The 12,546-nt window shown below is 36.4% G+C and overlaps 1 protein-coding gene across 8 annotated transcripts in view; it reads left to right on the top strand.

Annotated features, from left to right (window-relative positions):
- Positions 1-12,546, top strand: part of FRY (FRY microtubule binding protein) — a 348,688-nt gene that overhangs the window by 187,805 nt on the left and 148,337 nt on the right. For all 8 annotated transcript variants that reach the window (XM_045869273.3, XM_054506292.1, XM_064586228.1 and 5 more), the window contains one exon: positions 1,487-1,588. In XM_045869273.3, the coding sequence (XP_045725229.1) occupies positions 1,487-1,588 (102 nt within the window). The remainder of the gene's footprint in view (positions 1-1,486; positions 1,589-12,546) is intronic.

Below are 12,546 nucleotides of genomic sequence, written 5' to 3'. Positions count from 1 at the left end.
ACTGGATCACAATAATATAAGGGGATTAGATGATGTCACCTCAGATGACCCTTCTTGTCCTAAGATTCTGTTGTTTATTTTCAAGACTGGCTTACCTTGATTTTTGTTTTGAGTATTTTTTCCAATCTAAAAGTCAAAGTTTATAATAACAGTTTATCTTTTTCAATCTTCAGAGGTCTTCACTGGTTCGTTCCTATCCTGATATTCAAAATCAAAATGGAAGGAGGCAGCAAAGGGAGTTGGGAGAGAGACAGTTGCCCATAGGAAAGCTTCTCTGAAGGCTGAGGAAACAGTAATTGGGAAAGCGTTTGAGCTGAAGAGCAGTGGCACAGAAAAATCTTTTGAATTACCATGACCTTTTGCCCTCAGTAGTAAAAAAAAAAAAAAAAAAGACTCTGGTTTATGAATCAACACGTGGCATATGGGCTATAATTGTGACAGTATGGAGGAAGCAGGTTACTTAGGGAGCTGGTTTACTGGCATGATTTATGCCGGTCTTCAAAGTAATGTTCAGAGTTGCTTTGCTGGCAGTGGTGACAGATGTCCTCATTGTCTACTTCAGTGGTCATTGTGACTAATCACTAGTATTTTTTTTTTTTTTTTTAGATTACTGGCTGGAATTAGAGTTATACTCAATGGTAGCGTAGTTCAAACTCAGTTTAAAACCAAGTGAATAAAAAAATGAAGTTAATGGTCTGTGAAGCACTGAATCTCGTTGTGGCAATTGTTTTTTGCTAATTCAACTTAATGGATGAGCCTGTTATATTTTTGTTAAATCTTCACTAGCCTTAATTCTTTGGGTGCCCTCAAGGTGTATATCTGGTTCAGCAGAATGGTGATGGGTTCTGCATATAAATTTTTTGGGTGGCTGCTCATTAGCTTTTCTATCTTCTCCAGTTGCTGTAGGAAACCAGCCCAGTTAGGCAGGAAAAGCACAGTAGCACCTCTGTTTATTCACTCGTAAGCAAATTCCTCCTGTGGTTAAATTTGTCTTGGTGGAGTTTACCAATGCAATAACATTTCTTTTAGGAATCTTCCTTAATTACAGGAAGATTGCATGCAAAAGAAAATATATACACCTACCTCTTAGACAAGGACAAGCTAGTAGATGTTTATGAGCAAAAATAACATTTTTAAAATTAGTATGCCTTCCTGCTTTCTCTCTGAGGATTGAGAGTGATCTAAGATAATGAGTTTGTTTTTAAAATTCGTAAGTGAATACTAAATCAGTGAATCAGATTTCCACTTACTATACATGAAACTTATCATACACTTCATAATTCTAGATAATTCCACCCCCATCATCGTCAGAAGGCGTTTGAGAAATGCCTACCTCTGCATGGCCCCCGTTGAGCCTTGTGTTATAAAGCGTCCTGTTTATTCTGGCCCACAGAGGGAGATGGCTAGGTAGCGATTCCAGAGAACGTGTGTTACCTGGTTTGTTGAAATACAAATCATCTTGTGACCTCACCTTCTTTCTCCTCAGGCCTTGTACCCCCTGGTGACCTGCCTTCTCTGCGTCAGTCAGAAGCAGCTGTTCCTGAACAGGTGGCACATTTTCCTCAACAACTGCTTATCCAACCTTAAAGTTAGTATTTCTCAGTTCAAAAAAAATCTTTTATACACTAGATAGGCATCCGAGACGGTTACATGTGCTTCTGCAAGTGATTCCTAAAGTTTGCGGGGGGATTATCCTATACTATTGGGATAATGAAAAAAATATATTAATGAGAATTCTCCTTATTAAATATAGTCAATTTTATATAAGACTTTATTTATTTATTTATTTATTTATTTATTTATTTAGAATGCAAGCCAGTGGAGGGGCAGAGGGAGAGAGGGAAAGAGAATCTCAGGTAGACTCCCAAAAGGGGGCTTGATCTCACTACCCTGAGGTCGTGACCTGAGCCAAAACCAAGAGTCAGACACCTAACTGACCAAATATAGTCAGGCACCCCAAATATAGTCGGTTTTAGAAGATGACCAAGGATAAGAGAAATCACTCCCAAATTGGGGAAATAAATCTTTTCTAGTAAGGATCATTTTGGGGGTAGAATTAAATACCCTTGTATATGCATTAATTATTGCATTTTATCTAACTGATTTTAAAAAAGGGGAGGCCGCACTTCACTGGCAGAACCATGTGAATTGATTTCAGAAGCTCACCTATATACTTCCTGCATCCTTCCTCTGCCCCCGCCAGTCTAGGAAAATATTTGAGGGGAAAAGTTCCTTTCTGTGGAGAGATTGGCCCCAGTCACAGAGAATACTTATTACCTGTTATTGTGATTTGTGATTATTTGAAAGTGTCCTATTCAAGCCACATGGCAGTCCATCAGCCCTAGGCACTAACTGAACAAGTATTGTGGTGGGTAGGCAGGAAAGGTGCTCGATTAGAGGAATGAAGTCATTGTTCCTAAAACCGAGGGACCTACAGTTAAAACTACTATAATGATTAGCTTTAAAATTGGCTGTATAACTTTTAAGTGGTTAAGCATATCTTAAGTTTTAGTGACCTATTGATAAGAGACAACTAAATGAAAACCAACCCTAACGTAAGTGCAAACAGTGTATATTTTCTAGTTGTTTCCAGTTGTGTCTTGAAGTTCTTCTATGAGTTTGATATTTGCTGCTTTAGAATTTTTGAAATATACTTAATTATACAATCCTGTATGTGCTTATACATGTTGCCTTGTCTTTTTTGTTACAAGACACTTTAATTTAGTGAAGTGGTTAAGATTAATTACATTATTTTGGCATTTACCATAATTACACCATAATCTGCATTAGAGCTGTTTTAAGCACGGATTGTGAAATCCAAGATTAGAATCATTTATTTTCTTCAAATTGGCAGTGAAATATAATAGCAGTGGATACAGAATTAAGCTTTTAAAAAGTATTCTGAAAAACAAAAAGTTTTTCAGGGTTATCAACTATTATATAATAGGCACTCTCCGATATTTTACTTAGGGATTTATGCATCTGTAATACATCTCTAACACAGAGCCCAATGTCATTTTGTTGTTGTTTGGTCCACTTTTAAGTTATTCAGTTATTAGTTCCAGTTAAAAATATTTTTTGTTTATTTACATTTTACACAGGTAGAAAATGGTCATTTTGCTCAAAACAAAGAAGTAATTAAGAATGTTCACAGTGCATTTTTCTATATATATTATGCTAAGTATGTTTGTGATGAATTTTAGTTAGAGTTAAAATAATACTTTGCATGAGAGTTTATTGTTGTGGCCAAAAAACCGAAATTTTTTGTTTAAAGTAGGTGCTTTTGAAATATAGTGGCATAATCTTACTTTAGAATGTAATTGCTTTAAAGTTAAAATATTGGTGCTTTAGTCAAAACCCACCAAAAAGACTTAATAACAGGATTAGAAATGGCTCTAGAGGGAAGTGGGACTACAAGCTGATGGTGTATCCCTATGCAAACATTTCAAGCACTAGGATTTCTAAGAGAATGGCCATGATGAGATCAGAAAGAGTATATGGAGGCAATAGCGTAGAGACTGAACCAAATTCCAGAATTCCATTCCGTTCACCCAGTAGGTATGAAGTGCCCACTGCGTGAGGTGCTAGGGAAGGTGCTGGAAATGGGAAACATAGGGGAAGTCAACTATATTAAAGCTAGATATAGAATAGAATCTCTGTCCTGGAGGAGTTTAGCATTTCATTGGCAGATACGTAACAAAGTTTTAAAATGCATGATAGAGACAGTGAGGGATATAAAAGCTGAGAGTAGAGAGATTCTTGTGCCATTTGTAAAGGTTCAGGACCCCATGAAGCATGAAAGAGGTAGTTATTAGGCCAAGTTAAGGCAACGATATTTTTCTTTATGGGTACTAAATTGTTGGAATTCACCACCCCAAGACTAAAAGGTATAAAAAGATCCTTGATGAGTTACAATTGGAATAAAATGGTATCACATATATTTAGAACTAAACCCAGCAGGGATTAAATAAGACCATTTTAGATGTGCCTGAGTGGCTCAGTCGGTTAAGCTTCCAACTCTTGATTTCCACTTGGGTCATGGGAAAAGGCCCCACCATGGGCTCCATACTCAGCAGGGAGTCTGCTTGGGATTTTCTCTTTCCTCTCCCTCTGCCCCTTCCCTCCATGTTCTCTCTCTCTCTCTCTAAAATAATAAATGAATAAATCTTTAAAAAAAAAAGAGAGACCATTTTAAAATGTCATAAATATACAGAAAACCTTCCAAACCAACTTAACAAATACTCCATGAAGAAAAACTAATACGGCTTCAGAAGTATACTTTGTCTTGAATAGTGTCAGTATTTTATGAGAGGTAGAGCCAACCATATCATTTCATAATGACCAGCAGACCAACTTTTCTCCCTGTTTACCTGTCCCCTTTTTGCTTCCAGCACCCTTGCCCTCCTTGTGTCCCACTTCCCTATACATGCTTAAGTATAGTGAACCTATTGTTTGAACCCTACAAGTTGAACTTGGTAGCCATCTTTGATGTGTTCTGCAGAGGGGGGTCATCAAGGTGGCAGCGTGACATAGAGCAGAATAGAAGTGACTGAGCGTGAAAAATCTGCTGCTTTCAAAGTAAACAAGCTCTCAGATCAATGCTCTTTTAATGTCAGTGCCCTGGTTTATCTTCAGAGTCAGTCTGTCGGAAGCAGGCTGCTTTGGTAACACAAACTTGAAGTCTTTATTTACACTTAGTTAAGTAGGTCAACCTTATGTTAGCAATATACTCTTGTGAAGTGATGAGGAATTTATGGCACCTTCTTACCACAACACTGACATCTTTCAAGAACGCTTGCTTAGTAGTAACCAATACTTTTTTCTTCTGTAGATTTAATGTCAGAATCTGAACATATTGAGCAATTAAAAATTGATACATTCCCTTCACGTCTGCCATAACACACCTAATTCTGAAAAAAAGGAACTGTTATGAAACTTGATTTAATAGTACTTATGTTTTTGTTGTGACTCTCCATTTATTAATAGTTCTTTTAACATGTAGTATTTATTAAGTATTCATAATAACTGTGCTAGTTTCTCATCCTTCAAAATGGATATAATTGGAACAATTTTTTAATTTTTTTAATTTTATGATAGTGAATATAATATCCCAGAGGTCCAGATTATAAAAACAAAACAAAACCATAAAAGAAACCTTAAAAGATAAAAAATGAGTCTGCTATATAGTTAATAACAACAATATCTCTCAGTAATTGGAAATCTGTTATGAGCCAAGCCAGTAGTATAGGGGGTTACATACTTTGTCATGGATCATCGTAACAGTGTCATAAGCTCCACTGAGCTTGCCCTGTGCTTTCACAGATATCATTTATGTTTTTCTAAATATTTTGCTCCAAGAGCAATACTTTATCTGAAGGCTAGACAATACAAAATTAAAAATGATTCTCCTTTCATCTCAGTCACTGCGTATGCTAAGACTTGAATTCATTCATCTGTCCTGTCAATCAGTTGGTCAACAGTTTTTTACATGAAGAGTACCAGGCACTGTCCTAGGTGCTGGGAGTAAATGACGAGTAAGACAGTAACACTTTCCGACCTCTTAGACCTTGTAATTTAGTGGGAGACAGACTGTAAACAAGTAAATACATAGGAAGAAAAATTCAGATATTGATAACTGCTGTAAATAAAGTAGGATATTGTAACAGAATGATACATTCAGGAGGAGCAGGGGAGGGAGGGTGCAAGGAAGCTCTTTTGATTTCCATTAAGAATCTCAAAACCTGTGGTTGCCATATATTAGTTGAAACTTGTCCTCAGCACTTAATGTATATTTATGGGTAATAATCACAATGAAGTTTAAGGAGTGCTTTTTTAAACTTTTCATATAATAGTAAGATAATTAACGATATCTTTATATCATTGAGTAATACATTAAGGATTCCACAGCCATCAGTAGAATGCATTAAAATGTATGGCACCATTCATTTTAAAACAACTACTGTCCTCTTTGTAAGTTTCAAATTTAAATGATATAGTATTGGCTATTTTAAATAATTTTCTAGAAGCAGTTATTCTGCTTTAATGTTAACCTCATTTCTATAAACTTGAGAAAATCTTCTTTTTTTTTTTAAAGATTTTAATTATTCATTTATCTGAGAGAGAACACAATCAGGGGGCGTGGCAGAGGGAGAGGGAGAAGCAGACCCCCTGCTGAGCAGGGAGCCCGAAGTGGGACTCGATTCCAGGACCCTGGGATAATGACCCAAGCCAAAGGCAGACACTTAATGACTGAGCCACCCAGGGACCCCGAGAAAATCTCTTTTCATCTATCTTTCAGATCTGTTCAAGACACATTTCAAAGTGGGATTTATAAATTCTAATGATGCACATGAACTAGGCTTAAAATTAGTAATCAGCTGACAAGGGTATGACTTTCCATGAATGCCTTATTTATTCAGACACTGAAGAGAAAATAATCTGCATAAATTGTTGGTCCAGGAGTGTTAGAGTTATCCTAAACCTATATTCTTTGCACATAGGTTCTTTGGGTAATATGGTCATCGAAAAGTGAATTATGATCAGAGAAATTCAAGTATCAGAAGGAAATACCTAAAAGAAGAAAGGGGTTGACTATGATATGCAAGGGAATATGACAGAAAGAAATAGATTTACTTCAGTGGCTCTAGTTGAAATGGAAGAGAGAACTAGAAGGTAGTTGAGTATAACAAGATCAAAAGATGACTAAAATTGTTTATCAATCTCTGTCAGTAGAGCTTGACCTTAACATGCACCAGAATCTCCAAAGAAGCCTGTTACAAATGCAACTTCTCAAAACCTACATCCAGAGATTCTGATTTCAAATATCTGAGTGCAGTCAAGGAATCTGCATGTTCATAAGAGGTTCAGGTGACTTAGTGCAAATGGTCAGCTGGTGAACCTTGAGAAACTTTGGTTCCAATGACCCTATCACCGGCCAAATTGCCAGTGAATTCAGTTCTCGCTACTTGTTACTGTTAACACTGAATTGCTTTAACTAAATCAAAAGCAAAACTTAAGGAAGGTGGGCAGGTCCTGGGCTAGCTGACGTCACATGAAGGTGTCGGTGACCTGCACTGAGAGGAGTAGGGAAGATCCACTCTGAAGCCTACTAGTTTCTTTCTTTTCTTCTTTCTTTCTTTTTTTTTTTTTTTTATTAGAGAGAGAGAGAGAAAGCACAAGCAGGGGGAGTGGCAGGCAGAGGGAGAAGCAGGCTTCTCTCTGAGCAGGGAGCCTGATGCGGGACTCGATCCCAGGACCCTGGGATCATGACCCGAGCCGAAGGCAGACGCTTAACCGACTGAGCCACCCAGGCGTCCCTGAAGCCTACTAGTTTCTTGAATACCTTCATCACTGTAACCTCAGAGCCACAATATATTAATATATTGTTGTTAATTAACGGAGAAGCAGATTACAATGGGAGAAGAGTCCTTCGATCCTGAAGTAGAGATTTTTGACACAAATCAGTGGTTTGAGACATATGCTGAAGTGTTTACATCCTGAAAATATATATCAAACCCCTATTGTGTTAGCTGCTTTTAGAATACAAAGACAATGAAGAGGAAATCCTGTTTTCAAGTAGAGTACAATCTAGTAGATGCCAGTAGCATATTGGAGTGGCCTCCATATAATATTAAACTCTAGTAGAAAAATTAATGCTTCCAAGACACTGGAACCAGATTGTCTAGGTTCAAATTCTGGCACTACAACTTACTAGCCCTCCTGTGCCTTGATTTCTTCTTCTGCACAGTGAGAACAATGGCAGTTTCTACTTCACGGGCTGTGGTGAGAATTAAAATGGGTTAATATATGTATATTATGGATAACAATGCCTGATTCAGTAAGTACCATGTCATATACACATTCCAGTTTCCAAGAAAATAGTACAGTATAGTGTCCATGTCTTTCACCTCCTTGGTTAAATTTATTCCTAGGTGTTTTATTCTTTTTGATGAAGTTGTGAATGAGATTTTTTTCTTAATTTCTCATTCTGATAGTTTGTGGTTACTGTATAAACATGCAACAGATTTTTGTATAGTGATTTTGTACCATCCAACTTTACTGCATTTGTTTATTCTAACTTTTTTGGTAGAGTCTTTAGGGTTTTCTATGTATTAAATTGTGTTGTCTACAAATAATGATAGTTTTACATTTTTCTTCCAATTTTGATGACTTTTATTTATTTTTCCTGCCTAATTGTTCTGGGTAAGACTTCCAATACTATGCTGAATAAAAGTGGTGAGGGTGGGCATCCTTGTCTTGTTTCTGATCTTAAGGAAAAAGCTTTCAGTTTTTTACCATTGAGTATGATGTTCTGTGGACTTGCGATATATGGCCTCTTATTATTTTGAGGTACATTCTCTCTGTACTCAGTTTGTTTTTATCATCAATGGGTATTGAATTTGTCAAATGCTTTTCTGCATCTATTGAGAAGTTATATGATTTTATCCCTCATTTTGTTAATGTGGCCTATCATGTTGATTGATTTGCAAATGTTGAACCATCTTTCCATCCCTAGAATAAATTCCACTTGATCATGGTGCATAATCCTTTTAATGTGTTGTTGAATTCAGTTTGCTAATATTTTGTTGAGGATTTTTGCATCTATGTTGACCAGGTATATTGGCCTGTAATTTTCTCTTTTTTGTGTGTGTCCTTATCTGGTTTTGGTATCAGGGTAATGCTGGCCTCATAAAATGAGTTTGAGAGTATTCCTTTCTCTTCAGTTTTTTGGAAGACTTTGAGAAGGATTGGTATTAAATCTTCTTTGAAGGTTTGGTAGAATTCACTGGTGAAGCCATCTCATCCTGGGCTTCTGTTTTGGGGAGTTTTTTGATTACTGATTCAACTGCCTTACTAGTAATTGCTTTACTCATTTTTCTATTTATGATTCAGTTTTGAAAGATGGTATGTTTCTAGGAATTAATTTATTTCTTCTAGGTTTCTAATTGGTTGGCATATAATTGTTCATAATAGTCCTTTAAGATCCTTTGTATTTCTTTTGTATCAGTTGTAATTTGTCTTCTTTATTTTCTGATTCTATTTATTTGAGCCCTCTCTCTTTTTCCTTAGTCTAGCCTAAAGCTCGTCAATTTTGTTTATCTTTTCAAAGAACCAGCTGTTAGTTTCATTGATCTTTTCTATTGTCTTTTTAGTCTCTATTTCATTATTTCCACTCTGATCTTTATTATTTCCTTCCTTCTGCTAACTTTGGGTTTTAACTGTTCTTTTTCTAGTTCCTTTAGGTTTAAAGTTAGATTGTTTATTTCATATTTTTCTTGTTACTTGAGATAGTCCTATATCGTTATATCGTTATAATCTTAAAACTGCTTTTGCTGTATCCCATAGATTTGGATTTATTATATTTCAATTTTCGTTTATCTCGAAGTATTTTTTAAATTTCCCCTTTGATTTCTTCATTGACCCATTGGTTATTCAGTAGCATGTTGTTTAATCTCCCCCATAGTTGTGATTTTTCCAATTTTCTTTTTGTGATTGGTTTCTAGTTTCATACTACTACGGATGGGAAAGATACTTGATGTGACTTAAATCTTCTTAAACTTATTGAGACTTCTTTTGTGGCCTAATATATGATCTCTCCTGGCAAATGTTCCATGTGCACTTGAGTAGAATTGTGTACTCTACTGCTTTCAGAGAGAATGCTCTGTATATATCTATTAAGTCCATCTAGTCTAATGTGCCATTTAAAGTCTAATATGTGATTTAAAGCCAATATTTCCTTATTGATTTTCTGTCTGAATGATCTATCCATTGATGTAACTGGGGCATTAAAGTCCCCTACTGTCATTGTGTTGTCAATTTCTCCGTTTAGGTTTGTTAATATTTGTTTTATATATTTAGATGCTCTTATGTTGGGTGCATAAATATTTACAAATGTTAAATTTTCTTGTTGGGTTGACCACTTTGTCATTATATAATGCCCTTCTCTGTCTTTTATTACAGTCTTTGTTTTCATTTCTGTTTTGTCTGATATAAGTATAGCTTCCCCTGTTCTCTTTTGGTTTCCATTGGTGTGGAATATCTTTTTCCATCCCTTCACTTTCAGTCTGCGTGTGTCCTTATATCTAAAGTAAATCTCTTATACACAACATATAGATGAATCTTGTCTTTTTATCCATTCAGCAACTCTGTGTCTTTTAATTGGAGTGCTTAGTCCATTTCATTTAAAGTAGTTGTTATAGGTATGTACTTATTTTCATTTTGTTAATTTTTTTCTGTTTTGTGGTTTCTCTTTGTTTCCCTATTCTTCTCTTGCTTTCTTGTGATTTGATGACTTTCTGTGGTGTTATGCTTAGATTCCTTTCTTATTATCTTTTATGTATCTATTATAGGCTTTTGCTTTGTGGTTACCATGAGGCTCAGCCTATATACTTAACAGTCTATTTTAAGTTGATAGCAAGTTAAGTTTGAACACATTCTAAAACTCTGCATTTTTATGTTTTTGATGTCACATTTTACATCTCTTTGGTTTTTGTATCCCTTAACTAATTAATATATAGTTATTTTTACTATGTCTTTTAACATTCATACTAACTTTATAAGTAATTAGTCCACTTCCTTTACTATATATTTACCTTTACTGGTGAGATTTTTACTTTCACATGTTTTCTTACTACTAATTAGTGCCCTTTGTTTTAACATTTCTTTTAGGGCCAGTTTAGTGGTAATGAACTCCTTTAGCTTTTGCTTGTCCAGAGAAATCTTTATCCCTTTTTTAATTCTAAATTATAATCTTGCTGGGTAGAGTGTTCTTGGTTGGAAGTTTTTTTTTTTTTCTTTCAGCACTTTAAATATATCATGCCACTCTCTCTTGGCCTGCAAAGTTTCTGTTGAGAAATCTGATGATGACCTTATGCTCATTGTTCATTGACCTGATGTCCCTTGTTCATAACACGTTATTTTTCTCTCACAGCTTTTAAGATTCTTTCTTTGTCTTTAACTTTGACATTTTAATTACAGTGTACGTTGGTGTGAGTCTTTTTGGGTTCATCTTGTTTGGAACCTTCTGGGTTCCCTGGATTTGGATGTCTGTTTCATTCCTCAGGTTAGGGAAGTTTTTAACCATTATTTCTTTAAATAAGTTTTCTGCCCCTTTCTCTCTCTCTTCCTTCTGGAAGCCCTATAATCAGAATTTTATTCTGCTTGATGTTGTCTCATAGGTCTCTTAAGCAATTTTTTTAAAAATTATTATTATTATTTTCTTTTTGCTTTTCTATCTGGGTGAGTTCTATTGCCCTGTCTCCCAGATCACTAATTCTTTCTTCTGCTTCATCTAATCTGCTGTTGAACCTTTCTAGTGTATTTTTCGGTTAAGTTATTGTATTTTTCAGCTTGTGACTTCTGTTTGGTACTTTCTTACATATTCTGTCTCTTTGTTGAAATCTTTCTGTGCTTCCATTCTTTTCCTGAGTGCAGTGAGCTTCTTTATGACCATTACTTTCACTCCTTATCAGGTAAATTATTTATCTCCATTTCATTAAAGTTTTTTTTCCCCTAAGGTTTTATCTTGTCCTTTTGTTTGGAACATATTCCTCTGTTTCCTCATTTTGCTTGAGTCTCTGTGTTTGTTTTTAATGTGTTAGGCAAAACAGCTATCTCTCTCAGTTTTAAAGGAGTGGCCCTATGTAGGCAATGAACCTTATTGTTCAACATTGTCCTAGTTCTTGCTTGTCTCTGGAACTGTTTCTCTGGTTGTTTAAGACTCATAGAGCCCAGAAACACAACGCCCCTGGCCACCAGAGCCTGACACTCAAGGGCATCCCCTGTGTGGGCTCTGCATGCCTACTGGCTTTGGTAGGTCAAGGGGGCAGGGACAGGTTTATGGGAGCAACACAAAGGGTGCAAGTCCAAGACAGTGGCATGGGAGGTAGGGGTTGGCACTGGGCAGTTAGAGTGAGAGTACAAAAATAGTACTTCCCAATGCCAGCACCAGCAAGGTTGAGAGCGAATGTAAAAATATCACCCACCAGTGCCTCCATCCCTGCACAGGGTCCTAACAGGCTTTTGCTCCTCTAGCAGATTCCTTAATATTAACAACTTTATCTTTTTCACATATGGTCTAGGCTCTTCTCAAACTGCTGCTTTTGTACTGGGCCCCAGGGAGAGTGAATCTGCTTATGAGGCTTTTAAGAGCAGAATCTCTCTCTTTCCCTACAGCCTTATGGCTCTCCTGGATGTAAGCCCTGTTGGTTTTCAAAGTCACACATTTTGGGGACTCATTTCTCTGGTGCAGGTCCTAAGGGATGGAGTAGCTAATGTGGAGCACAAACTCCATGCTCCTCAGGGAGGAGTTCCATATTTGTGAGATGCCCTCCCCATGGTGGGTTACCACTCTTGGGATGTGGGGTTTTCAAGACTGTCTTCATGTGGCCCTTTTATCCCTTGTTATAAAGTAGCTGTTCAGCCAGTGTTCAGGTTCTTCCCAGAGGGAATTATTCCATATGTAGCTATAGATTAGTTGTGTCCTTAAGAGGAGGTGAGTTCAGGATCATTCTATGTCATTTTCTTGAACTGCCTCTTTGTATAGGT

This window comes from Mirounga angustirostris, unplaced genomic scaffold (genome assembly GCF_029215605.1).
Source record: "Mirounga angustirostris isolate CCGP_5_RB_7025 unplaced genomic scaffold, mMirAng1.0.hap1 SCAF_3, whole genome shotgun sequence".
Taxonomy (NCBI): Eukaryota; Metazoa; Chordata; class Mammalia; order Carnivora; family Phocidae; genus Mirounga; species Mirounga angustirostris.
The sequence above is the reverse complement of the archived record's forward strand: the minus strand, read 5'-3'. Positions and strand labels throughout refer to the sequence as shown.